We start from the raw sequence: 25,772 nt of genomic DNA on the forward strand, positions 1-25,772 counted from the left end.
TTCCCACACCATTCCCCGAAACTTAAAATCCTTCACAGCATTATGGTCACTAGAGCATACATTTGCTGTCACCGGGAGATGCAGACAAGATGGGTACTGATGGCTTGTCCTACGGTGTCCAGGCAGCTCAGGTGGGCTGTTAAGAAGTTCGTCGCAGGGTGGCACCAGTTAGAGTCCTCCCTACACTTGCCTCCTCCAGCCCCACCAGACTCTGGCCTGGCTGGGACAGCTGCAGTCCTCTTAGAGGGACTTCATCCCAGCTCCATCACTTGCCTCAAGTGTGACCTTTGTCAAGCTGCAGAATCACATATCTGTTTCCTTGTTGAGGAAATGGCAGTGATAATTTTGACCGTGTGGGGTTGTTGGTGGGAGTTAAATGAAACAAATCCCAGAACCCACCCAGCCTTGTGTCTAGGGATAGTGGGTGCTGGTGAAGGTTTGCTTCCAGGATGGAATCATGTTGTCCCATGCTCAACCCCTGAGCACTTGCGGACTGGGCCAAGTCTCACTCATGTCTGTGCCTTGGCACAGTGTCCACTTGCTTAGGGTATCCAGTTATCAACGGAATGGGCTCCATTTCACAAGTCAGAAGCTCATGGAGGAGGAAGCAGCTGACAGGCTGTCTGTGACCTTAGAAGGGCAGGGATCCTGACGCTACCCCCACTCCAGGACGCCCACCGGAGCTTGCTCTCTGCCTTACCCTCTCAGGCTGGGCTCAGGCCCAGATGTGCACACCCGGGCACAGCTTTGGCATCATCCTCTGCTCCACCTGTCTCCAGAGGCTCTGTCTGCACAGATTTTTACTGTGGGGCAGCCGAGTGCCAAGCTCTCGGCCAGCATCTGCAGTACAACAGTGCAAACGTGGAATGTTGTCCCTGCCCGCATGGAGGTCACATTCTAGAGTGAGTGGCAAAAAAGCAGTGAGTAAACAGATAAAATCATAATGAGTTGTAATCTGCGATATTATGAAAATAAACAGAGGGCTGAAGTGGAAATAGAGGAGGCTGGTTTGGACAGGGAGTGAGGAAAACCCAACCCGATGAGAATGACGGGCAAGAATGGGGCTGGTGGTGGGGAGCAAGGAGGCTGGAGTCTGGGTCTAGGAAAGGAACTGTAACCAGTAGGAAAGGAAAGACGCCCATGCCCAGCCAATAGGAAGGGGCTTAGGATGAAGCTGGGAGAAGGGGGAAAGTCTAGACAACCTAGGGCCTCACAGACGATACTCATGTTCGGAACAAATACACATGGGCACATTGAAAGGCCACAGGAGAAATGGTGTCACAACCTGAGTGACATTTAAAAGATAATTCTTTTTTTTTTTTGGCACCAGGGATCGAACTCAGGTGCTTGTGCTTGCGCAGCAGGCGGCAAAACCACTGAGCTAAATCCCCGACCTAAAAAATAATTCTTAATGCTGCCTGGAACTTGAAATGGGAAAGCTTCAAATTGGAAGGAGGCAGACCAGTTTTGAGGCTTCTGAAAAGTAAGGAAAGATGGTAGCTTAGGAAAATTGGGGTGGTAGTGGCCACTGAGAGACATGGTGGAGTTAGAAGAATATTCGATGGTAGGATTTGATGGACTGGATGATATATTTAATATGCACGTAAGGAGAAAACAAAGGTCACTGTCTTTAGCAACCAGGAAGATGAAGGTGATAGAATCAAACCCAGGGATAACAAAGTGAGAATCGAGGGTTCTCTGGTAGACCTCAAGTAGAAATGTCCCACAGAAACTGTTTCTATAGAGCTCTTTGAGGAGGAATGGGCTGGAGTGGGAGCACAGGGCTTGCCACCATGCAGATGGTGTCTAAAACCAGGAAACTGTGGAGAGAGAAGGCCCAGGACTGAGTCTGGGAGCAACAGCAAGAACATCATCACCTCAAGGAAGCACCTGGCCAGGAGCCAAGAGGGAGTCTGCAACAAGGTGGGAAGAGGTTAGTAAGTGAGCAGCGTGTACAGAGCCAAGTGAGGAGAGGGCCTTAGAATGGCCGGGAACAGAGGAGGCAGGGAAGTAGCCCTGGTGTTTGATGAATTCATATGGACAACTGCAGTGTCCGTGCAGATGGTGGAGGCAGAAGCCAGCCGGGTTGGGTGGAGGAAAGTGGAGGGAAGCAGAAGTGGCAAGGGGTGTGGGTCTAGGTGAGAGATACCTCGAAGTCGAGAGGCAGAGCAGCCGGGCACTGATGGGGATGGGCAGGGAGATCGCCAGAAGGTGGAGAGGCAGAGGGGAGTGGGGTAGCCCTTTCCCCGAGATGCCCCAGCACCCCCACCTTGGACAGAGTCCTGTACCAGGTGGGATGGAAGGAAGCGCCAGGTCCTCAGGGGGAGGAAGCCTCGGAGAGCAGGAGGACCTGCTTCTGCTCTGGAAATTGAAAACCAACACTGGTCACTGAGTAACTCCTGCAGAGTGGGGCAAAGGCACTGACAGAATCTAGGGGAACATAAATAACCTGTCCCGCTTGGGCAGTGAGATGGATCGGATGTGAGGGGCACGGAAGCCTGGCCTGCGGGGCCCAGTGTGGCTCTTCTCAGTCTAAACTTCCACAGGCTGGAAACGATGGTTCCTGTAGGCAGAGCATCACCAAGGAGAAGTCACCAGCGCAGGGCCCGGGCTGGCAAGTCCCATTTCCTCTGCCCCACAGCCACTGTCTGCTGCAGACTGCAGCTGAACACATCACTCTGACAGATGGACAGAACAAGGCTCCTCTGAGCCCCAGCCACCCAGAGAAGGCCTGCGAACAGCAGTGCCCCATTCCACAGGCCCTCACCCCCACGTGTGCCTGCCTGCCAGCCTCAGCTCATCGCCGTCCCAAGAAGCAGGCCTCTCCTGAACTCTGAAGGCTAGAAGCCACATCTGCCCGCTATACACACACACCTCCACACACCAGATTATAAGTTCCTCCCTGGGAATGCTGGTTTCTATGGCACCAGGCAGGGTGGCACATGCTTGTAATCCTAGCAATCTGGGAGGCTGAGGCAGGAAGGTCTCAAGTTTGAGCCCAACCTGGACAACTCTTACCAAGACCCTGTCTCAAAATTAAAATGAAAGAAAAAACTGCAGCCAGGAATGTAGCTCAGTGTGAAGTCCCTGGGTTCAATCCCTGGTACTGCAGTCAATCAAGCAATAAATGTACCTGAGTCAAGCGAGTGAGTGGTTGGTTTTTGAGTCTACACTCAAAAAAAGCAACAGGATGAAGATCAGGCCTTCTCCCTGTTTGCTTCGGCACCACTGCCCTCCCTCACCGTGAGACCCTCTGGCTTCCCGTCCTGTTCTCAGGTCTGTAAGGTTGCAGGGCGTAGGGCACAAATCTCTCTCCACAGCATGATGCTGTGGGCAGCCAGGCCTGCTGTGGGTTCAGCTCTGGGCCTGCCCTCCTCCCTCACCCCGAGAACAGCAGGGCTGTGAGGTGGCAGGCCAGGGAAGGGGGGCTGGGCCCGCTCTCCTGAGCAGGAAGGAAGGTGAGAATCACTGACCTGAGACGTTTCCATGAACTCTGGCCATGAGGGAGAAAAGAGGGGAGCGGGCACCAGGAGGCTGGCTGTGCAGCAGAAAGGGCAACCTCAGTTTTCTTATCCTAAACTTTTAGTCCCATCAGACAAGAGGCAAGAGAGCTGCCCTGAGGAAGCAGAAGGGCTGGGAAGTGCTTGCTACCACAAGCACTAAAGGAGGTGGATGTGTCTGGAGCAAGAGGATTTGTGGCCCCAACCAAGGGGGCCCAGTCTGGGGTGAGAGGAGACAGCTAATTCAGGAAGGACAGCCCGGGTCACCCATCCTCCCTCCTCCCGGGCCTCCACGTGCTGACGGGGGTCACCTCAGTTCAAGGAAGTACCAAGTTCCTACCCTGGGCCGCTGAGCCAGTCACCTCCCCTCCCCCACCCACAACATCTCCCTCGCAAGCTAATGGGAACAAAGACACCGAAAGTTTCCAGTTATAAAAATCGGGGAGGAACAATCAAGAACAAAGATCAAGGCTTCAGATTTTCCATGACATTGGTGCAGGGGCGGGGCACCATGCCTACCTGGCACAGTCCCCATCCCCAGTGCCCTCTGGGAAGCAGGAAACCACCTTCTAGGCCTGGGCAGAGCTAGCCATTAACATGGCGCCTCTCCTGGGTCAGCTGTGCAGGAGGTTTGCTCATGGGCCCTCCAGGCTATCTGCACAGAGCCTTCTGCACTCAGAGCCCCTTGAGCCCTAGTTCCTCCCAGCTCTGAGAGGCAGCCTAAGTCCTGGAGCTCAGGGACAAGGTGCTCTAGAGCAATTCTGCAGTGCTGTGCAGGGGTTGGGGACCAGGAGGGACAAGGGGGACAGAAGACGCAGAACAGGTGAATGAGGTGTGGACTTTGTGTGGGTGGAGTCGTTTGGGATGATGAGAGGGCCAAGATCTAGAATTCTTTTGCAGGAGGTCAAAGGGCAGCTGCACTGGGCTGTTCGGAGGGTGGGGCTGACATTCTGGAGCCAGGCTCTTTGTCCCCCACGCTGCTCTGTCCCCTACCCTCTCACTTCTGGGAGACCAGGGGAGGCGAGTCCACCCTGTTAAACGCACGACATCCTGCTTTCCATACAGCAACACACACACACACACACACACACACACACACACACACACAACACACAGAGTGAAATAAATCCCACTTATGGGGAAGAAGACCAGGGTATATTGTCAAAAAACAAGCTGAAAAATAATAGGTAGATTCTGATATCATTCTGATATCATCATAAATAAACTTGGGGGGGGGGGACTTAGCTCAGTGGTGCTGCCACCTGCCTCGAAAGCACAAGGTCCGGGAGTTCAATGCCCAGTACCAAAAAAACCAAAACTAAATAAATAAATAAACTTCACAGTACTATATTTGAATTTGTGTGCCTAAATAATTTAAGTAGCTATACATTTGAATATGCTCAGAAAAAAGTATAGAAGGATAAATGCTAAACTATTGACTAGAATTGAAGAAGAGAGACCTTTTTTGACCTGGGGATTGAATCCAAGGCCTTCACACTGACCTACATCCCCAGCCCATTTTATTTTTTATTTTGAGACAGCCTTTTACTAAGTCACTAAGTTGCCCAGGCTGGGCCTGAATTTGGGATTATCTAATGACTTTTTATAACAAGCCTCTATAGTTTTATAGTTAGCAAGAAAAAGAGGTAAGGGTGGGGAAATGGTCCAGAACAAGTCTGTGGATGAGCTGAGCACACACACGCATGCCCACCAAGCACACCTGGTCCCCCAAGGAGGCACATTGCTAAAGCTGGCAAAACTTGGACAAGCCTCGGCTCAGGCGCATTCCTTTGGCTTGTGCAAGCTTGGGTCCAAAGCTCTCTCAGATGCTTGCCCCATCTGGATAAGTCCAGGTTCTCTTGCTTCCCAATTTCCAATTTCTCTCCCCTGGGACTCCAGCATCTCCACCAGGTACTTAAAGAGCAGGGCCCCTGCATGTCAGGAGAACCAACAATTCCCAGTGGGAGGCACTGGTCTAACTATGAAGATGGCCTTTTGCTTTTCTTGGGCACTGGAGTGCCTGTCTCCAGGGCTGAAGTTGTCCCAGGATTTCCGGTGAACTCTGGTTTCATCAAGGAACCACCCTAGGAAATCAGCCAACCCAAGCTATGATCCTGTTCTGGCATTTGCTTGTTGGCTGGGCTTGGACTAGTTATTTTAACCTTTCCAAGCCTCAGTCTCCTCATCTATAAGATGGGCATAATAAGTCTATTGTGAAACTCAAAGGTGATAATATCGAAAGAACTCTAAATATTTTGGAAGGTAAACAAGGAAATGAGATCACAAAAGTCAGGATGCCGGCTCCCTTTGGGTGGGGAGATGGGGTTGGGATCAGGGGAGGACACAAGGACTTCTGGGATGCTCATCTTATCTGGGCAGTGGCAGCACAGGTGTTTGATTTGTAATTATTTATTACACTGTACACATATATATTTAATGCATGTGTGTTGTGTTTCACAATAAGGGTAGAAAAGGTACATACTTTGGAAAACTTCATGCTCACTTTAGATGTAAAATAGCATCAGGAAGTCTGGAATTCCATTTCTGTACCCTCTTGGACTCTCAATTTTGCCTGGTTTCTCAGGGAAATGCAAAGGGGTGGAGATCAGCAGGGCTGTGGCCTGAATTAGCCGGGTGCCAAGGATCCACTAAGTAAGTACAGATTTCAGCATAACTCAAGCCGGTGTTGTTCTCCTTACTGGGGGATGCCTGGCAGGGCAGAGGTGCCTGTGGGGTGTGGATCACTTGAGGATGTTCTTAAATAAGGCGGTCCATACTCTCAAAGAAGTTTCACCTTCCCGGGCCCTGGCCACCGAAGACTGCTGAGGATGCCAGGCCCATCCTCCCACCCTGAGCTCCTGATGGGAGTCATCCTTGCAGGCATCCAAGCTGCCTGCACCCCAAGCGCCCACCCCGCTACACTCACCACCACCCCGTATTCTCAAACGTCATGACCGGTGGTCCTCAGGCTCAGCACCTTCTTTTGCTGGTCAGGGGACCTTGCATAAGGCCCTGGGTCTTACTTAGCTCCCACATCCTGCTTTTCGGCCCCTGCTGTGGGCTCTCCTGGACTCCAAGGAACTCTATGCTGCCCACCATCTCCAAGATCCCCAGAGCCAGGTCTGTATGACGGCCTCATGCCCTTTTCTCACTCTAGCTGTGTGGCAAGGTGAAGGGAGCACCCAGAAGAAGCCAGGACGAGGAGGGAAGGCCCTCTGCCATGCACGCCCAAAACCCCATGCTGAGCTCCCCGACTGGCACCAGGCAGCCCTCAGGGCTGAGCCCACCCTGCCATCAGAGGCCACAGGAATGTCCATGTCAGTGCAGCCCAGGCACTGCCTGGTGACCATCCACTCCCTCCTCCCTGTCTCTCTCTGATTCGGCTTCTGCTTTTTGACTCTGGGATTTAGCTTCTCCCCTGTCCTGGATCTTTTGTGAGTCTCTGTGTCCACAGTCCTCCTGGCCAGCCAGGGGCAGCATGAACCTTCCTTCTGCGTGTGGGGCGGCTGGGGGGACCTGCCCTAGAGGTCTCTCCCAAGGAGGCCCACGGCCTGAGGGCTTCAAGGTAGAGCAGGGAGGAGCGGGAAAGGGGAAACGATGAAACCTAGGGTGCAGGAGGATGGGGAACAGGCTGAGCGGAAATGAGAGTTGTTAGGTGAAAGAAGAGCCACTGGGCAGGGCGGGGGGTGCCCGAGGCCTTACATAATCAGAGTGGAGAAGGAAGTTAAATCCTGGAGAAAGACAAGGTCCCAGGAGAAATCGGGGTGGCCTGCAGGAATAGAGCTTGATGTCAGGAAGCTCTTCCCAGTGTCTAACCTCAGACCTGCCTGCTGCAAACCTAACTCTGTTCCATGTGTTTATTTCTGGCATCCTCAAAATTTGAGCAGAGCACAAAGTGAAAACAAGCCCAGGCTGTGACTGTGAGGGGAACAGAATCTTTTCCTTGGCCTGTGAAGCCCCAGAGTTGACCGCCCCCAGCACCTGATAGCTCCCTAGCTCTTGGCGTGGCACAGAGACCAAGCTGTGGGCAGCAGCAGCTCCAAGCCATGTGGACAATCTTCCTTTCACAAGCTTATTTATTATTCTTTCCCCACCTCTCCACCCCTTCCCCGCCAGCTGCTTAAAATATTTTCAAACAGAAAAATCCAACCACAGCTGGAAACCAATCCTAAAGTTAGTCCAGAACGTGGGAGCTGCCAGAGAAAATTGCCGGGCCTCAGGCGGGGATGTGGGAAGAAGGTTCGTGGCCACAGAGCCAGGCCACTCTGCTAGGGCCTGCAGGGGACACACAGAGCAGGGGAGGGGACACAGGTCCCTCCTCCTTCCACAAGTGCTCAGTCAGTGAGGACACTGGGCAGCAGGCCCTGCCCCAGGACACAAACCGGCTTAATCAAAGAGTTATGGGTTTCATGAGGCGAGGCCCAGGCACAGACACTCGCATGTCAACCACATACATTATGGGGAGTTCACTGAGAACAAGGTCTTCGCCTGGGCACTTTCCATGCTCTCTTCAGGACCCAGTGATTGGCCTCAGGGTTTCCACCAAGAGAATGCTCAAGTCCCTTATATACAGTGGCCTCCTATTTGCATATAATCTACAGATATCTTCCTGCATACTTTAAATCATCTCTGATTTCTTAGAATACTGAATACAGAGTAAATGTGACAGAAGCAGTTGTTATACTATATTATTTAGGGAATGGTGACAAGGAAAAAGTCTGTCCATGTTCAGTTCAGATGAAATTTTAGAAAGAATATATTGATCTGTGGTTGATTGAATCCATGAATGCAGAGCCGGTGGATTCGGAGGGCCAACCACATTTGAAAAAAAAAAACTGCCTTATTTGAAAAAATGCATGTGTACTGAATATGAGCGGACTCCTTTCCTTGTCATTATTTCCTAAATAAATACAACAACTTTATATAGCATTTACATTAAGTATTGTAGGGCCGGGGGATTTAGCTCAGTGGTTCCGGCGCCTGCCTTGAAAGCAAAAGGTCCCAAGTTCAATCCCTGGTACCAAAGCAAAACAACAAAACAAAACAAAATACATTAAGTATTGTAAGTAATCCAGAGATGGTTTAAATGTATACATGAGGATGTACACTAGTTATATGCCATGACTATAATTTTCCGGGCCATTTTACTTAAAGGACCTGATCATCCTCGGTTGTTGGTAGCTGCAGAGGTCCTGGAACCAAGCCCCTGTGGTCACTGAGGACCAACTATATCAACAACGTGAGGATTCAGAGAGATGCTCCCTGGCAGAGGCCAGCATCTTCTTCCAGCATCTCCAGGGAGAAAGTGACTGCAGCTGCACCTGGATGGACACTGCTCTGGGGCAGAGCCCAGGTCTTAGATGGCAGGGAAAGGTGAAGAGGGGCAGATTCAGGAGCCAGGAGACCCACTCCCAGTGGCAGTGCCCACCCCTCAAAAGGCTGTCCTCACAGCAGCCCAGTGCCCACAGGGGACACCGGCCTGAGAAGGAGCCCCAGCCAGAGTGGCACAGCACCTTAGAGTCGCACTGCCTCTCTCTGGTGCCCTGGCCTGCTTCCCACCTCCACCGCCACTCAGTTCTCCCTCTCACTGCTTATCCCAGGCACCCTGCAAACCTGTTCACAGGGAAGGATGGAAGACAAAAGCTACACACTCAGAACTCTTCATAATACAAATATTTGGTGGCATCTAATTTAGACAGAAGTCCCCAGGCTGTCTAGTTTGGGATTGTTGGGCCCAGCAGGGTGGCCATGCAGCCTTGGGCTGCCCGGGAGATAAGGTGGTGGGCTGGGGAACTGGACTCTCCCTCCCTCTGCCTGAACCTCCTGGTCTCTGTGACTTTTCCTGGGCATTTGCACCCCAGGGCCTTGCTCTCTCTGGATCTATTTGTTTTGCTCCCTCTCACTCTGGAAAGCCCCATAAGCTCAGGGTGCTCTCTACTCTTCTTCATGCCTGAAGACTTGCCCCAGATGCCCGGGACTAACCCAAAAGTGGCTGAAGGAGCACTAGAACACTAGTGTGGCCAGTCTCATGTCTACCTCATGACATGAGCTGGGAAGGGCCTGCTGGGAGAAAATCAGTGTGGTGATCATAGCTGATGAATGTTATAGCATTGAATTTCTGCTTCCGATAGGCACTACTCTAGAAGGCTTTTGTGAATTATCTGATGGTTTTAACAATCCTACCAATGAGGACACTCAGGCACAGAAAAGGTTAAGGACCAGGTCATACAGCTAATCAGGGGCTGAGCCAGGACCCACACCCAAGCCTCTGGGCTCCAGTGCCTGCAGTTGTAAGCACTGACAGGGTTCCTGCTCTTTCTATCAAAAGGAACTGCCTGGAGGGCAAGGACCATGTCTTGCTCATCACTGTTTCAGTGCTGAACCCCAGGCCTGGCACAAGTCGTACTGGGAGTGAGGCACAAGGCTCTTGAATTCCTGGCAGACTGGATTGGCCTTGACTGGCAAGGAGTGAAGAGGGGAGAGGGTATGAATTCTGGAGTTGCTAACATCTAGGAATTTGTGCAATGCCCTCCCTTGATGCTCATGATGTAATAAGTGGAGGAATCTGAGCCCTTTTCCAGCTGCAGACTAGCTGGACTCCAGCCATAGCCTCCAGCGGCAAGCTTCTACCTGTTGCAAGGTGGGCCTTGCCTGGGGGCATCTAAATCCTTTCCTGTGCCACCTGGCAAGAGCAGACCAGGCCAGCCCTGGGCCTGCTGCTGCAGGTAAACCAGCTTTGATGGGGCTCCTTCCCTCTGAGCCCAGCTGCCTCCTGAACCCTTCTGCGGAGAGGAAGCTCCCCAAACTTCTGGTGAGTTTTAAGGAAGAGAGCTACCTGAACCTGAATACCCTGACTGCCGTCCTGCCGCGCCCCCTGGTGGAAGGAACAGATGGTGCCCCCGCCTGGACTGTAGTCCCTGAATCTCACCTCCCTGCCTTTCCTTCCCCTCTCCTCAGTCCTCCCTCCTTCCACTTTTATGCATTCACCCTTGACAGAATTCTTGCCATGCAGTGGGGACACAGAAGTAACCATGACACTGTCCCTATTCCAAAGTGCTCTCCTTAATCATTCATTCATTCAACTCCCTCACTCATTTATTCAACAAATGTTTATGGAGCTCCTATGCTCCAGGCTTTTCTCAAGGACCCCAGAGTTTAAGTCCAACAAGACACACAGCCTCTTGACAAACAGCCATGATTTAATGGGTAGACACAGGTGCTAAAGGGGCAGGGTCCACCCAAGGAGACTGACCCAATGACACAATTGATCAGGGTATTGTGGGAGCTCAGGATGGGTGGCATAGGCCTGTGTGCATGCATGTGCACTGTGTCTGTGTGTGCGTGTGTGTCTCTATGTATGCATCCATGAGTCTCTCTGTCTGTGTGCACATGTATTGGGGCTGTGTGAACGTATGTATGTGTGTCTCTGCATGTGTGTGTCTGTGTATACAAGTGCCTGTGTATATGTGGGTGGGTCAGGGCAACATCTGGGCTGGACTGAGCTTACACAGCCATGTAAGGTCAGTCTGGGTATACGAAATGGGATGTGGAATGGAGTGGGCAGGGAGAAAACATCCTCCCCATGGAGAATGGAAGGAGCAAGCACAAGCAGCAGGGGTATGCTTAGGAAGCTACAAATAACCCTCTGTGGCCAGGGTGTGCAGTTCATAGGAAGAGGGCAACTGGAATGAGGAAAGGGCCTTGCAGCTGTGTAAGGGGCTGGGGTCCACTCTTGGGGCTCTGGAACCACCAACGGCTGTAACAAACAACGAGATGAGCACATTTGCATTTTAGAAGAGGACCGCTAGAATAGACTACCAGACCCATGGACCATGGAGGAAGGACCAGGAAGGCAAGTGGCCAGAGATGCTCTGGGACTTATATTCCAGCTGCATGGTGCTGGGCAAGCCATGTCACTTCTCTGAGCCACAGATGACCCATCTGTCAAATAGAGGTGATGACACAAAGCCTAGAGTTGGGAAGATTAAATGAGGTAACGTGTAGGAAGCACCTGCTATGGTACCTAGTACTTAATGCTCAGTAAACTGCAATATTACGTTAGAGAGCTGACCAACAAGGCTACTGCAGTTAGCTCAGCAAAAGATACCAAGGACCTGAATGCAACCACTGTGATAGAAGGAGATGGGAAGAGGACACAGTGAGCCAGCCAGGCCCAAACCCCAGCTTGGCCCATCTGGGCAGAGATTCTTGGCAGAGGCCTTTGGGTGCTGGACAAGGAGGAGCTCAGCATGACATGGGCTAAACACAAGAGGTCCTTCCTTACCCTGCCTCCTGGGCTCTAAAGAGCAAGTTTCCAGAACTCTCAGGTGACCCTGAGGAGGGAGAGCAACCTCAATAAATAAGATTAAATTTGCTGCCCACCAATCAGGAAGGGGCTCCACACTGGATATAGGTTGGTTTATGATATTTTCAAAAAATAGGGCCTCAGGGGGCCAGGGATTTAGCTCAGTGGTCCCTCCACCTGCCCTGCAAGCACAAGGACTGGAGTTCGATCCCCAGTACCAAAAAAAAAAAAAAAGACAGAAAAATAGGGCCTCTTTTGCGTAGGTGGGGTTGTGAAAGAAAACTCACCTCCTATTGCAGACTGGACCCTCTCAGGGCTGTACAGGTGCACCTCGAGCCAGGTCACTGTGAGCACAGTGCAGGTGAGACCTCTCCGAGCCCCACAGGCAGCTTATCCAGCGGGAGCTGAGCAGAACCTGGCTCTGCAGACTCCCTTGGTTGACTGTGGCATTTAGGCCACATTCACAACCACAACTACATGATTACAAGGTGTGTGACTGTCAATTTCCTGAAACATAATCTCCCTGACCCCCACTGTGTCTACCTCTCTGGGTAGTATCCTCTCTGCACAGGGGTGGACCCCCATCTAGGACCCATTTGTCTGTAAAGCACCATCTGTACTCTCTTCCTAGAAAAGGTCTGTGAACTGCCAGCCTCTGACCATTCTCTATATGAACCAGTGCAATCAGGCAAAAAGAACCAGAACTTGAGGGCAGAAAACTCACAGTCCAGTTTGGCCTCGACCATCAAAGCTGGGGAAAAAAATCAGCTTCCTTGTCTCCTCACAGCAAAGGGGGTGTAACAGCTTCTTCACCTTAAAAGGAAGCACCAGGTAAATGGTAGGATGCACCGTGGTTTTGTGTTCTGAAGTGCGAGGGACTCTCTTCTCCCCCCTTTCCCTCTGGACCTGACTTAGTGACAAGAGCCTGGACCTACAGAGAGAGGAGCTTTGCCTTGCTTTAAAAACTCTTGGGCCAGAGCTTTGACTCTGAGATCTCCAATTCACACAAGAATAAACAGACTCCATTAAATAAAAAGCTTCATGTGCCCCTTAAATCTACCTGTGTACCACAAAGGCTGCAGCAGAGGCTAAGGCCAGGCTCTCCATGTGCCACCAAATTGTCAACCTTTGTGCACAGGACAGGGAAAAAGGAGACGGCCGGCTTGGTTCTGGTCCTGGTGTTTTCTCTTATTGGCTGTCATTTAACCTCAAGCAAGTTTCTCATCATGGAATAAATAAAGGGGGCAGAATGAAAAGCACAAAGTGCAAATCCTCAGCTTCTGGCAGTACAAAGGGAGCCTAATACCATCCTAAACACCCTCCTGCAGGCCCTGGCTCTGTCCCTGGGCGTGAGTGAGGAAGGGACACAGTAGTGAGCACAGCTCGTCCTGACCCCCCGGTTCCTCAGGGCCTTTGGGGACCAGCAGCCCTTCAGGGCTCACTGCACTCACCCAAGTGGCCCAGGCACAGGATGGGCCAGGAGTGCTGGGATGCCTGTTTGGCCCCAGTCTGCCCTGGCCCACCTGGGGCGCCCCAGTGAGCTCATGTCTGCAGTAACCCCGCTGCTCATAACTGAGTTGGTGAGACAAACCTGGAAGCCAAGTACAGGTGAGAAGTGATGGCTGTCTCCTCAGGAATGTGCTGCCCAATTAAACCTGCCTCACAGATGGCTCTGGTGGATGCTGGGACTACTGCCCTGGGCCGTGCTGGCCAGCCTTCAGGCTGAACGGTTCTGCAAGCATCTACTGAAGGCCTACTGCACACCAGGCAGCAAGCTGGGTGCTGATGAGACAAGGAGCACTAAAAGCCACCCCCAGACACACTTTCAGAAGCAGACTGTCAGAGGAACTCAAGGTTCTCCTGATGATGCCCAGGACTGCCCTTTCGTGCCCCATCAACCCCATGCCCTGCCTCTTCCTCACCACACTCCAAGCCCCTCTGAAAGCACCCCCAGCCCAGTCTTCTTCTGGGTTCCTCCTCCTCTGCAGTTGGCAGATCAGGCTGGCTCATGTCCCCTGCCTCTGGGGAAGCTGGACAGCCCACCATGTCCACATGCAGGGCAGACATGAGGCTTTCTGAATCCCATTCCTGGCATGGTATATGGAAGAGGCCACGAAGGGATGTAATAACTGTGTAAGAGGAAGGGTTCTCAGCAGAGATCATTCTCTAGATGCATTACCTGGAGGAGGCAAGTTCCCAGGCAGGAAGAACTAACTTTGAAGCCAGACCTCAGCTGAGCAGGGTCTTCCACTTTCAAAAGGGAAGTGCCCCAAAGGCTGAAGGTGGGAAAAGATTGAACCCTAAGTGTCGTTTATGTGGTATGTGGTTAAAGCAGTCCATTGGCTTGTAATAAAAATCCAGTCTTAGCCCTCTAGTAGTTCTGTGTATTTGATAGGATTGTATTCCTGTCAGGCTCCAAACAAATAGGCTTTTACAATCTCGGGGGGGTCATTTTTTTCATGTAATGAGAACTCAAAAGATAGGCAGCCCAGGACCTGATCATGGCTCCAAATGCTCAGGGACTGGACTCCTTTTATTCTTCTATCCAGCCTTCTGTAGCATGCATTTCCTACCTCATGGCCACAAGATGGTCTCTCTACTCCAACGTCAAATCCAAATTCCAAAGAGGAAGAGGATGGTCAAAGGACCAGTTGAATCTCCATCTCTTAAAGCAGCTTTCCCAGAAGTCCCACGCAACTTCTCATGGTCACCTCTATCTGCAAGAGAAGCTGGGAATACATTTTCTGTTGAGCATTTGCTTTGCCCCAACAACATCATGTTTATTTAAATAAGGACTATAAACTGGTATTGAACTGGTATTTCAGGAAGAATGTGCAGGCCAGAGGTGGAACAGTGGCTCCTGGTTGCTTCTGACTAAAGGCTCAGTGGGCTGGCTGTGGCTGGCAATTGGGCAGGTCACTAGGCTGCAGCAGGAGTGTCAGCATTCTCTGCAGGAGGATGCGGAGGGCACAGAGGTGGCAGAAACTGTCACTAGCCAACATAGATTCTTAGCCACATGTAAGATAGAAATCCAACACAAATTAATCTTGAATCTGTTGACAAGTGCAACTTAGATTTTCTTCTGGGCCCCCTAAAGGCGAGGGTCCCTATACATATTTCCAGGATGTTACCAAATGGCTAGGAGTTTTTGTTCAATTCATACAGAAGTCATGAACTGGCAAAATGTAGCTTTTTCAGTGTTAATAGCCCTGAGCTTTGAATGCCAGAAGCTATCAGTTCTTTTAGTGTTAGTGGCCTTCTTGCTGTTCAGAGCTAGCAGCTGCTGGCAGGCCTTGGGAACTCTTTTGGCTAGAGATAGAAGCTCCCAGTTATTCGTTATTGGTGTTTGTTGCTCTCTGGCTGCCAGCTGTCCTCAATGTTACCAGCCCTGGCCATTAGCCAGTTAGTGCCAGGGACCCTTGGTATTATTGGAAACCACAATCATGAATAGACAAAAATACTCATATGCCATCCAGAAGAGGCTTTTTTAGAACTCACTGTAGCAGAGGAGAAACAGTGCACATACTGACCTGCCCATGGGAGCTGCTTACATAGGGTGGATGAGGGGAGCAGAAGGGCCCCTACTGGATCTCACTGCAGAGGGCAGAACAGGGGTGGAGTCATCTGTGTTTGGTCCCTGAGTGAAACCTGCAGCCTCAGAATCAAAGTACCTGTTGTGCAGAACGGGGCGCCTCATTCCCATCTCAGAATCTCAGTTTGCCAGACGTACTCTCCATTGCCAAGCGAGTTCCTCATTCAGCCAATTTCAAAGGATCACTTTTCCCCCAAATAACTTCACCTGCTTAACGTCTGCCTCATTCCTACTGCAGGCTAAGCTCAACCCGGCAGCAGTACGCTGCCTTCAGTAAAAAAGCGCCCTCTAACCCCGCCGGTGCGTGCCTTTTTTGTGAAGGGCGGGCAAGCAGAGGTGCTGAAGCAGGGTTAGCACCACTGGCGTGCAAAGCCTAGCTCTGGGGTCCGTTCCTTCAAGAACCAGGCTGACTCCCACGGTGAACTAGAGGACCCTCCGCCGGGGACTCTCCAGCAGCACTGTCATCTACAGTACGGAGGTGGGATGTGAAGCGTCCGGATCCTCCAGGGGATCGAGGTAAGGTTCTGGGTGTTTGGCTTCTTCACACCTCCGTGTTTACGTAGCTCCTAAGCGGTAAGAATGGATGAGAATGGCTTTGGCCACCACACCGGCGGCGTCGTCTTCCTTGGCAGCAGAGAGACCCTGCTCTGGAACAGTCATGCTCTTCCTAGCGTTTCTAAGGAGCAGCGAAACCTCGCCAGCCAAACCGCTCTCTGCCGCCGTCTACTGGCGCCAACGGAGCGCGGCAGCTGCGCCTCGGAAGGGACGCCTTGTTTCGAGAGCGCAGGCGCAAGCGCAAGCGCAAGTGTCTTCCAAGCCACTCTGCGCTTGCGCACCGCTTGCGCTTGCGGACTGCTTGGAAGACCTGAAGCAGGTATTAAACCAGCTGGAGAGGCCAGGTGGCCTTAAGAGCGGCCCAGAGAGAAGGTGCTGGGATTTTGTTTCCTGTAGGTTCGGGGACACAGAGGCCCGCTCCTCCTGGGCGACTTTGAGGAGCTCGGAAGATCGGTTTTGGCATGGGGGCGTGACCTGAACCCGCCTCCCGGGGCTGGGAGTGGAGGGGGATGGGGATCGCTAAAGCCTGTTATTAATTTGTTGCTTGTTTGTCCGGTAAGGTTTTCTAGAGGAGAGCACAGAATTTGTAAATAGTGGGGAAGAAGGGGTGAGGCCAGACCAGGTGGGACCTGGGGAACCCCGCGTTCCAGGGCGGTGAAGGAGCTGGGCAGGTTAGCAGAAGGCAGGCCCAGTTCGCCCTGCTGTTTGTAGCACAGCTACAAAAAGAGGGTCCCGATAGAAATTGTGCAGGTGTTGGAACCCACACTCGGGGCAGCAATTTGTCATTTTTGTGTTTTCGCTTTTCTGGTAGAAACAAGCGATTTCTTCTGTCGTGGCCAAGTGTGGACAGTGATGCGCACTCACTTCTTTCCATCTAGGACATGACACAAGTCGGACATCGGGGCCATGGGGTCTCAACATTCTGCCTCTTTTCGCCCTGCCTCCTTCGAGCGAAAGAAAGATGACAGGGAAGATTTCCTGGCTGATCCTGAGCAGGAAGAAGCCATCGCCCAGTTTCCATATGTGGAGTTCACGGGGAGAGATAGCATTACCTGTCTCACCTGCCAAGGGACAGGCTACATCCCAACAGGTGAGAATCTGATCAGGGAAGAGATGGTTTCCCCACAAAACTTTCAAGGTCCCCACAGAGGTGTTTGTGTCTGTCCAATAGCTTTCTTCCAGGCACCAGTGTCTTTATTATTATTGACGGAATTGGAGCCAGCTCTGGTAACTTGATCAACTTGGGCAGATTCCACAACTTTTCTTGGTCTCCTTATATTTGATACCCTTTCTTTTCTTTACTTTCACTCTTCATTTTTCTTCTTCCTGTGCTTTGGAGTTTTCATTTTGCTTTACATTGTGGAATTTGTTGACAGGTGTGTTTCTTTATTGCTCTTGCTCATAGACTGGCACAGCTTTGTAGGGGGACTGTCTCGGATGCTTCATTACAAGAAAGAGAATGAATTATTAACCTGAAGTTTGCAGATTCCATCAGGTGGGGAGAAAGGGCAAATGCTCAGGAGTGGAGCCTGGATTAGGTACGGGATTGTCTATTAACTCAACTTGCTTTCTGAAAGTCTCAGTAGTATAGATGGAGAGTCAGGAAGTTTAGTGCTGGCACCAACCTTAGGCACCACTTTCTGCAAACTTTCATATTAAAGGTGAGGGAGAAGTGCTTTTGAGAGGTTTGATGACTGCCAAAGCCACGCTGTAAAGCCAGAAGAAGATCCCAGATTTCTCAACTTCTGTGGCACTGCCCTGGCGCCAGTAATGGATGTTTTGTAACTTGCGGCACTCTGTATAGATTTACATGTTTCTTTTTCACTAGACTTGTAATGTGAAACTAGTATTTTTGAAAATGCCTAATCACAGAGGGATATTTGCAATGGCAGGCTGCAATGAGATGCAAAGAGAAGGACTGCCAGTACTCAGGCTTCACTAAATGAATGTTTGGTTCTTTTCTAGAGCAAGTCAATGAATTGGTGGCTTTGATCCCACACAGTGATCAGAGATTGCGTCCTCAGAGAACGTGAGTTACCTGCTCCTCACTTGTTAATACCTGTCCCTGTCCCTCATTTTTAATATGGATGAATGCCAGTTAATTCTATTAAAACTATATCTGTTCTTGGGCCGGGGATTTAGTTCAGTGGTTTCGCTGCCTGCTGCGCAAGCGCAAGAAACCGAGTTTGATCCCCGGTATGAAAAAACAAACAAACAAAAAACTATATCTGTTCTTGTAAACACATTTCCTTGGTTACAATTTGCCCAAGGGATCTTTCTGCTCCGCATCAGAATCTGGGAAAGAAAATTGAAGCTATGTGTGTTCTGAGGGCCAAGTAAGGCATGGGACTGAAGGGATTGGGGTGGTAGGTGTAGCTTCTATGCACAGCGTGCAAACGGTGTCCAGATGGGCTGAGAAAGGCTTCTCCCACTTAAGTCCTTCTTGCCTGGTATCCTGGTTCTTTGTACTTTCACTTTCCCCTTGGTCCAGCTTTGCATGTAATCTTGATTAATCTGAATGTTGATATCCAACTGCCTCATTTGTTATGTGCTGAATCATTTCCAGTAAACAGTATGTTCTTCTGTCGGTCCTGCTATGCCTCCTGGCATCCGGTTTGGTGGTTTTCTTCCTGTTCCCACATTCAGTCCTCGTGGACGATGATGGCATCAAAGTGGTGAAAGTCACATTTAATAAACAGGACTCCCTCGTAATCCTCGCCATCACGGTAAGACCTGGTGCCTCGCTTCCATCATTGTGTACCTGCCATTCTTGGACCCAGCACACTCAGACTTCTTGTTTCCTTCCCCTGATGCAGGCCACCCTGAAAATCAGGAATTCCAACTTCTACCCTGTGGCAGTGACCAGCCTGTCCAGCCAGGTTCAGTACATGAACACAGTGGTTGGCACATATGTGACCAGGAATGTCTCCCTCATCCCACCACGGAGTGAGCAGCTGGTATGCTGTTCTTCCAGTCTCGGTAGTGTAGGAGAATGGGTGCTGTGGGAACTCTGTAGCTAGGTTCCTTTCCTGTGCCTCCTCTTTTGCACCTAGAGACACTGGTTGATGATGAAGACCTGGTGGATATTGTGATTATGAACAGTTATAGAGAAGGGGGAAAAATAGCTCTAGTATTTAAGTATTTGGAGCAAAAAAATTTGTAAGAGAAAGAGACTTTCCACAAATCCGAAAGAGGCAGTATTATGGTTGAGGTCCACTGGCCTTGAAAGGGAAGAGGTGGGAAGCATTTTTTAGAGGCTCATAGACTGTATCAAGGACAGTCTTGGGGACATGTTTTGTATGTGATGGAGGGATGGCCTAGGGACTATGGGTTGCTGAGAAGAGTGCTATTCTGTGCCAGTCTTCCCTGGTTGACTTGGTGTCTTTGCAGGTGAATTTTACTGTGAAGGCCGAGATGGGAGGACCATTTTCCTATGTCTAGTAAGCACAGTGTTCTATGTATATGCGCTTTCTACCAGAAACAGATTCAGAGTGATACTCAGTGGACTGGAGCTTGGCCCCGCCTGAAGTCCCAGCCTTGGCCTGTGGGCTCCTTAGCTTTGAACGTCTTTATGTTTGTTTGAAAAAGATGTCATTTGATACGTGACTAAAGTGCTTGGATTCCTAAGAGGACATTAAGGCCCTAGAAACATCACCAAGTTGCAGTGTTTCTGTGATGGGCTCGTCAAGACAGAAGAGGGTGTCAGTGTGGAAGGTGGCTCAGAATTGGGGGGTGTGGGCACCTAGGTTGGAAAGGTGGGCGTGGGGGCGAGAAGGCACCCCAAATAATTTGACAGTGTGCCTCAGCACCCCTCTACTGTTTCCGCTACTGGTTCTTCTCTTTTTTTGTTTCGTTTTATAGCAAACTGACCATTTCCGTATTTGCTCTTCGGTAGCTTCTTCTGCACAGTACCTGGTATCCTGGTGCACAACATGGTGATCTTCATGCGGTACGTCACTTGATTCCCTCTCTTGATGGCCTTTGTGTTTGAGCCTTGACCATCAGGCCCTGTGAGCTTTTACACCTTTGTCAGAGGGGTGTAGCCAAAGAGCGGCCCCCATTCCCACAGCAGACGCAGGACACCCTCAGAGTTCTCTTGATGTGGCGGCCAGGTCCCCTGCAAAAGCCACAGTGAACAGTGACTCACCGTGAACAGTGGAACCTGTCCTTCTCTCCATGAAATGGGGTCTAGTTTGATTAAACATGGGCCATCCCTTTGGAACCCTAATGAGACCAGTGAAGAACAGAAAAGCTTTCTCACGGCCTAAGCACAGACGTGTGAGCAGACTGACTCGCTAGCCACCTGGGTCACCACACGTCATGGACCTTTAGGGTTATGTTGGGCCGTGAGTGTTCCGTTTGTAGGCAACAGGCTGTGCTACAGACATGAAGTATGAAGATTGGAGCAAGGTTCCTTCGCTTCAGCACAGTAGACATTTTGGACCAGAGAGTTCTGTTGTAGGGGGCCTTCCTGGGGAGTGTAGGATTTTTTAACAGTATCCCTGGTCTCCACCTGCCAGGTGCTGCTAACACACACACACCCCTCATCTGTAAAAACCCAGAATGTCTGTAGACCACGCCAAAGTCCCTGTGAAGTAAAATCATCCCTGATTAATAACAGCTTCTTTATAAGGTCCCCTCATGACACAGCTCTTTGGTCATGGGAAGATCGTCTGACGTCCTGGTTATATAACTGTCAAGATTTGTGCCTGTGGCCCACAGGTATTGTTGCCTGAACTTGCAAGAAATTGGGCAGTTTTTCTTGCTTATTTCATCTCTTCTTGGTTTTCCTTTCCGTAGAACTTCAGTGAAGATTTCATACATCGGCCTCATGACCCAGAGCTCCTTGGAGACACATGACTATGTGGATTGTGGAGCAAATTCCACAGCTGTTTAGCACGTGCTCTTGGGTCTCCATGCCAGCACCTGTAGAAGAGAGCCCAGCATCTTTTCCCAGGGCCAGAGTTCATCACTGACCCCAGGTGGTTGAACCAGGGGAGGAATTGGCTCTGTTAACTCCCAACAAACATCTTCCTGCCACTTAGGGGAAAAGTCTCTACAGCACCGTGTGTGTTTCCTAGAGCCAGCAGAATCACTGCCCAGTGCCTAGGCTATGCCCAGCAAATAGTCAGTGCTTAATAAAGGTTTGAAGGATTTAATTCAGATCTCCTCAACTGTTCTTCAGGCATGATAAGCTGAAACCATATCATGGGTCTAAGTTATCGAGCCCTAGAGTAATGTGCAGATAGGACTGTTAGTGCAGCTGCAGGTCTATTGGTGCCTTATGGGCACAGAAGAGGCAGCAGAGAGGGACCCCTCAAACCCCTGAAAGAAGACAGCACAGACCCATTTGATAAGCATTTGTTTCATCTGTTCCCAGATGTCTAGGAGACCAGGATTGGGGGGGGCGTGTTGTGTAGAAAGTTACAGTTGTTTCTACCAAGAGTCTTTGTGAGCCTTGATTTACCCTTCATCCAATGGCTGGAACATGGATTGGGTATTTGATAGAAAAATAAATCCTGCTTTTGATTTATCTGTGTCTCCTTTGATTGTCTGGGGTAACCATAGAATAGTTGCCTGCCAAGTGGGTCAACACAGGATGCACTATGGGAAGGAAAGAGGAGGACCCCTAACTGGTCTCTGTCCCTGTGAGCACTTATAACAGCAAACTGTCCCACTTTCTGCCCGCCTGTCCAGGCACTTGGCTGACCTCTTGCTCTTCTAGAACAGAGCACATGGTGCCCCCTGGAGGTTGGGAATGGCAGGGCAAAGGTGCCTGGAGAGGGAGCACTGCTTCCCAGCTTGGCTTCCATCCTGAATAAAAGGACTGTGGCTTAAGTTTGGAAATTTCTTTGACTGCCTCCACCTGTTTGGCCACTAAAGGGTGGCCGTGGTTGCACGGTGGCAGAGACTGTGGTGGGAATCTTCAGTGGTCAGGTCCAGAGCTCAGCCAAGGTAAGCGCCATCCCTCCCAACACGGAGGTCTCAGGAGAGGCTAACAGAGCAGCAGCTGGTGACCAGTTGTATGTGAGGTTTCTTCTCCCTTTCTTAGTTTGATTTTCAGTATTTTCTTAATGGTCTTTACACTGAATCTTCAAACTAAATTTCCTGTTTGGCTGACGGCATTACCAAGTGACACAAGAGCAAAGGGTTGAGCACGGGGGTGCAGTGCTGACTAAGCCCTGCGATGCGTGTGCACAGGAGTGTGGCAGTAGTCACTGTTGATGCAGAATGGCCAGCAGTTGCACAGGAGCAAGAACATGCCCTGAACGTGTAAAGAGTCTTATATAGTCCGCTATAGTCTCTCTCTAGTTTTCCCATATCCCAAGTGGTATCTGTACCATATTTTCTGTGTAATTTTCAAAAAGCTCATATTGATACTGCAGTTTTTAATAACTTTTGTGACCTTGTGCTTTAGTAATACTGCTGATATTTCCTTAAAATCTGGTTAATATTTACATGACGGCGATTGAATTTTAAATGTGTAAGTATGATCTCAATATTACCAACTTCTCATATCTATGTATATTCTTAGTATCCTACAGTCCACTTTGGGATGCTCTGCATAGTTTTCTCATGGTAGCTGCCAATTCTTAAATATCCAGAATTTACTTTCAGCAACCCCAAGTTAGAAGGGGGAAGTGGTTGACTCAGGTGTCACTACTGTCACCTATGTGTTTCCAGTGGATCGAAATTTACAGAGTGGCCAGGTGTGGTGGAGCACACCTATAATCCCAGAACTCAGGAGGCAGAGGCAAGAGATCACTGTGAGGTGAAGACCAGCCTGGCCTACATAGTGAATTCGAGCCCAGCTTGAACTACATAATGAGACCTTGTCTCAAAAAAAAAAAAAAAAAATTTGTTTGCAGTGTTTCTTGGAGGTGAGGCCCTGCTGTTGATAGCCTCTCTGTCATGAAAGCTTGGCCTGCAGTGTTACCTCTTTTTTTATCTTAAACTATTTATACTGGCTCACCTGGCCAGAGACTTGCAGCATACAGAAATCTCCATCTCTATGCTTACACATTCCATGTATTTACTGAGCATCCGCCATGTGCCAGAGATTGCAATTCCTGATGTCTTTTGTGCAGAGACTTAGCTAGAAGTTTGTAACTCTGCTGCAAGGTTTTAGGCTGGCCAGGCCACGTATAAGCTGTAGTTTACTTCCACCAGCTATTCTGCAGCCCTGGTTGCCCCATAGCAGGACTCTTAAGATCCCTGGGTTAACTACCCCAGGGATTCTAGCCCAAAGTATGGAACAAATTATTAAACTATTATTGAGCGATTTGTTAAAAGCTTTTCATGAATCAGTTTGCGTCCCAGATGTTTTTGTTATTAGGCAAAATAATTTTTTTCCCTTATAAGTAAAAGTCTTCATTACTTTGTCAGCGCTCCTCTAAGATTTTGTGTTTCTTAACTCATTTAGAAAGAAACACTAGGTCAGGTGTGGTGGTACACACCTGCAATCCCAGCACTCTAGGAGGCTGAGGCAGGAGGATCACAAGTTAAAGCCTAGCTTAGGCAACTTAGTGAGACCGTGTTTCCAAACAAAAGTTTTTAAAGGGCTAGGGATGTAGCTCAGTGCGTTCAACCCCCAGCACCTCAAACAAACAAACAAACCAAAAGGAACACTGTGTCAGAAGTTGTTGCTTGAGTTACTCAGGACCCAAGGGGCTTGAGAATAATTCTTAGCTTGTGCTCAGGCTGCTGGATCCCAATCCAAAGCCTTCTGGTGCCACTTTCATAGAGGGCAGGAAGCTCAAGATAGGAAAATTGACCCGACCAAGCCCTCCCTGTCAGTGAGCTGGCTCTGTCTGTGCCATCTGCTCAGTCGGGAATTTGTCTGACAGGTACTGTGGCCGGAGAGACCTTCCCGGGGCCTCAGGGATGGGGGAATCAGCAGCGATCCTGGTGTTCAGGCTGGGCTGGACAAGGGAGCAGCAGGAGTGGGAAGCACAGTGCTGCGAGCCGGCCAGACCAGTGCATTTGGCCCTGACTGCAGATGCAGGCAGACACAGGGCTTCCTGTTCCACCCCCAGCCCAATCCCCTTGAGCTCCTCCTGCTCCTTGTCTCCACCACTCCCTGTGGAGCAGTTGCTACTATTTCCAGGTTTTACTAGGTGCCCGAAGAGGGTGGGCTGCCAGGAATCCCCTGGATCCGCATGGATTTCTCTTTCAGAGATCTAAGAGCATGGCCACAATCTACTGAACTAGTTTATTCCAAGTGGGAAGGGTAAGCAAGGCAGCAGAACGGGCCGGTGCAGGGGTGGGGGTGGGGGGGTTGGAATCAGCTCATCTACAGCTCCACGTGGTGTCCAGGGCAAGGGTCTCTAAGCATCTACATCCCTCACCTGATCTTCCCTTACCCTCATTAGTGCTCTCGGGAGATGGAGGCCTTGTTTGTTTTTAATTATGAGCTAGTTAGTCTTTGTTTTTAATTGTTGTACATTTCACTCCTTTCTTTTGCCAAGAGTTAGTCCTGGTAAGATACACTTCATTCAACTGAGTTTACATGAGTTGAGTTTTAATGCAAACAAATCCGACAAAAGTGTGTTTTATTTATTTTTATTTCTTTAATACAGAAATTCTCAACCTTAATCTAGAGAGGCAGGGATGGGAGGAAGGGGCAAAGAAAGCACGGCTCTCTGGTTCCTCAGCAGGGTCAGGCATCTTTGGGGATCTGTGTTATGAAATCCTGCTGTCGTGATTCTGATTGCTTTCCAGACTCCCATCTATTCCACATGTCACTACCACCATGGCCCTCTCAAGGAAAAAGGGACAACTTGCTCATTTCTGCCACATGTACCCAAAGCATTGGAAGGCACAACTGATGGTAAGGAAAAGGAATTCAGTTCGTTTGGAAGTCCAGGGTTCAGAGGAGGTCTGTGGAAGGTTTAAATGCAGAGCCAGGAAGTGAAGGCGTGGGAAAGAGGAATGAGAGGGTAGGAGGGGCAGGGTTTAACTTTTCCTCCTCTCCTTGACCTGAAAGACATATAGGAAGATGCAAATGATCCCCCGGATTGCTTATGCACACTTCTCATGGTTCCTGGAGGAATCGCCCTCCTGCCCCCTCCTTCCCCCTCACCTTTCCTCTCCATGTTTCCCACCCAGCAGGATCTAGCCCACACCTGGTCTCACGCCCACCCCTACAGGGCATCCTGCCTCTTGCACTATTCTGCTGTAGAGCTGAGATCAGTGTTTACTCCCCACAGCAAGGCCATCCCTCAAGTATGCCTCCCTTCCCAAATCCTAGTACTATGGTTTGAATATGGAGCGTGCCCCTCAAAGGTGACCCATTAAAAGGTCAGTCGGTCCGAGGGTGATGCTGTTAGGAGGTGGTGAGAACGTTGACAGGTGGGGCCTTGAGGGAGATCACTGGGCCCATCCTCTCAGAGGACAGTGTGGGCCCCTGTGGGATCCTGGTCTCCTGCCATTCCCTGCTTCCTGGAGCATGACGTGAGAATATTCCCCCTAGGTAATCCCGCCATAATGGCAGCCTGAGGGCTGCCTGACCTTGGCCTTAAACCTCCAGAACTGTGAGCCAAAGTAAGCCTTCTCTACTTCATTGTAGCAACGTGAAGCTGGCTAAGAATACACTTGGTTTCTGGCCCCAGTTCACCACTGGGTTCCATGCATGGTCACGGGTTACAGAAGAGCTAAGTCTGGGTGCGTGTGAGGTCACTAAACCAAGCCATGTGACTTTAGTGTCCTTCCTCTTGATTGAAAAGTCACCAGAAGAAGGTCCTAGGACCACATTTGAGTAATCCTACAAAATCAAGGACTAAAGGAGAAGAAACTCAAGAACAAAACACAAATCAATGTG

At 50.2% G+C, this 25,772-nt stretch overlaps 1 protein-coding gene and 1 long non-coding RNA gene across 8 annotated transcripts in view; one reads left to right on the top strand and one right to left on the bottom strand.

Moving 5' to 3' along the window:
• LOC147821506 (uncharacterized) overlaps window positions 1-16,159 on the bottom strand; it is a 34,951-nt gene extending 18,792 nt beyond the window's left edge. Inside the window, exons 1-4 of one of the 3 annotated variants that reach the window (XR_015446946.1) lie at window positions 15,336-16,158; window positions 14,379-14,534; window positions 12,530-12,618; window positions 913-11,256 (exon numbers count right to left, since the gene is read on the bottom strand). This is a non-coding gene — a long non-coding RNA (uncharacterized LOC147821506). Of the gene's footprint in view, window positions 1-912; window positions 11,257-12,529; window positions 12,619-14,378; window positions 14,535-15,335 lie in introns of those variants that run through there. The other 2 variants (XR_015446948.1, XR_015446947.1) reach the window with 2 other exon arrangements.
• A 5-nt stretch (window positions 16,160-16,164) lies between these two features.
• On the top strand, window positions 16,165-21,485 carry Tmem106c (transmembrane protein 106C). Of its 5 annotated transcripts, none has more exons than XR_002388873.2 (8): window positions 16,165-16,271; window positions 16,831-17,042; window positions 17,918-17,981; window positions 18,519-18,678; window positions 18,769-18,909; window positions 19,343-19,392; window positions 19,814-19,901; window positions 20,753-21,485. XR_002388873.2 is itself a non-coding variant. In XM_004863107.3 (8 exons), the coding sequence occupies exons 2-8, from the start codon at window positions 16,859-16,861 to the stop codon at window positions 20,847-20,849; spliced, it is 750 nt and encodes a 249-aa protein (XP_004863164.1). In that variant the 5' UTR covers window positions 16,166-16,271; window positions 16,831-16,858; the 3' UTR covers window positions 20,850-21,485. The 5 variants fall into 5 exon arrangements, 4 of the variants coding, with proteins under 4 accessions (XP_004863164.1, XP_004863165.1, XP_004863166.1 ...); XM_004863107.3 differs by having other exon boundaries at window positions 16,166-16,271; window positions 19,848-19,901; XM_004863108.4 differs by having other exon boundaries at window positions 16,200-16,344; window positions 19,848-19,901.
• Window positions 21,486-25,772: the final 4,287 nt, after the last annotated feature.

The sequence above is a fragment of the Heterocephalus glaber genome, unplaced genomic scaffold (genome assembly GCF_053883595.1).
Source record: "Heterocephalus glaber isolate CG9 unplaced genomic scaffold, H.glaber_assembly_v1.0 deba00001733, whole genome shotgun sequence".
Classification (NCBI taxonomy): Eukaryota; Metazoa; Chordata; class Mammalia; order Rodentia; family Bathyergidae; genus Heterocephalus; species Heterocephalus glaber.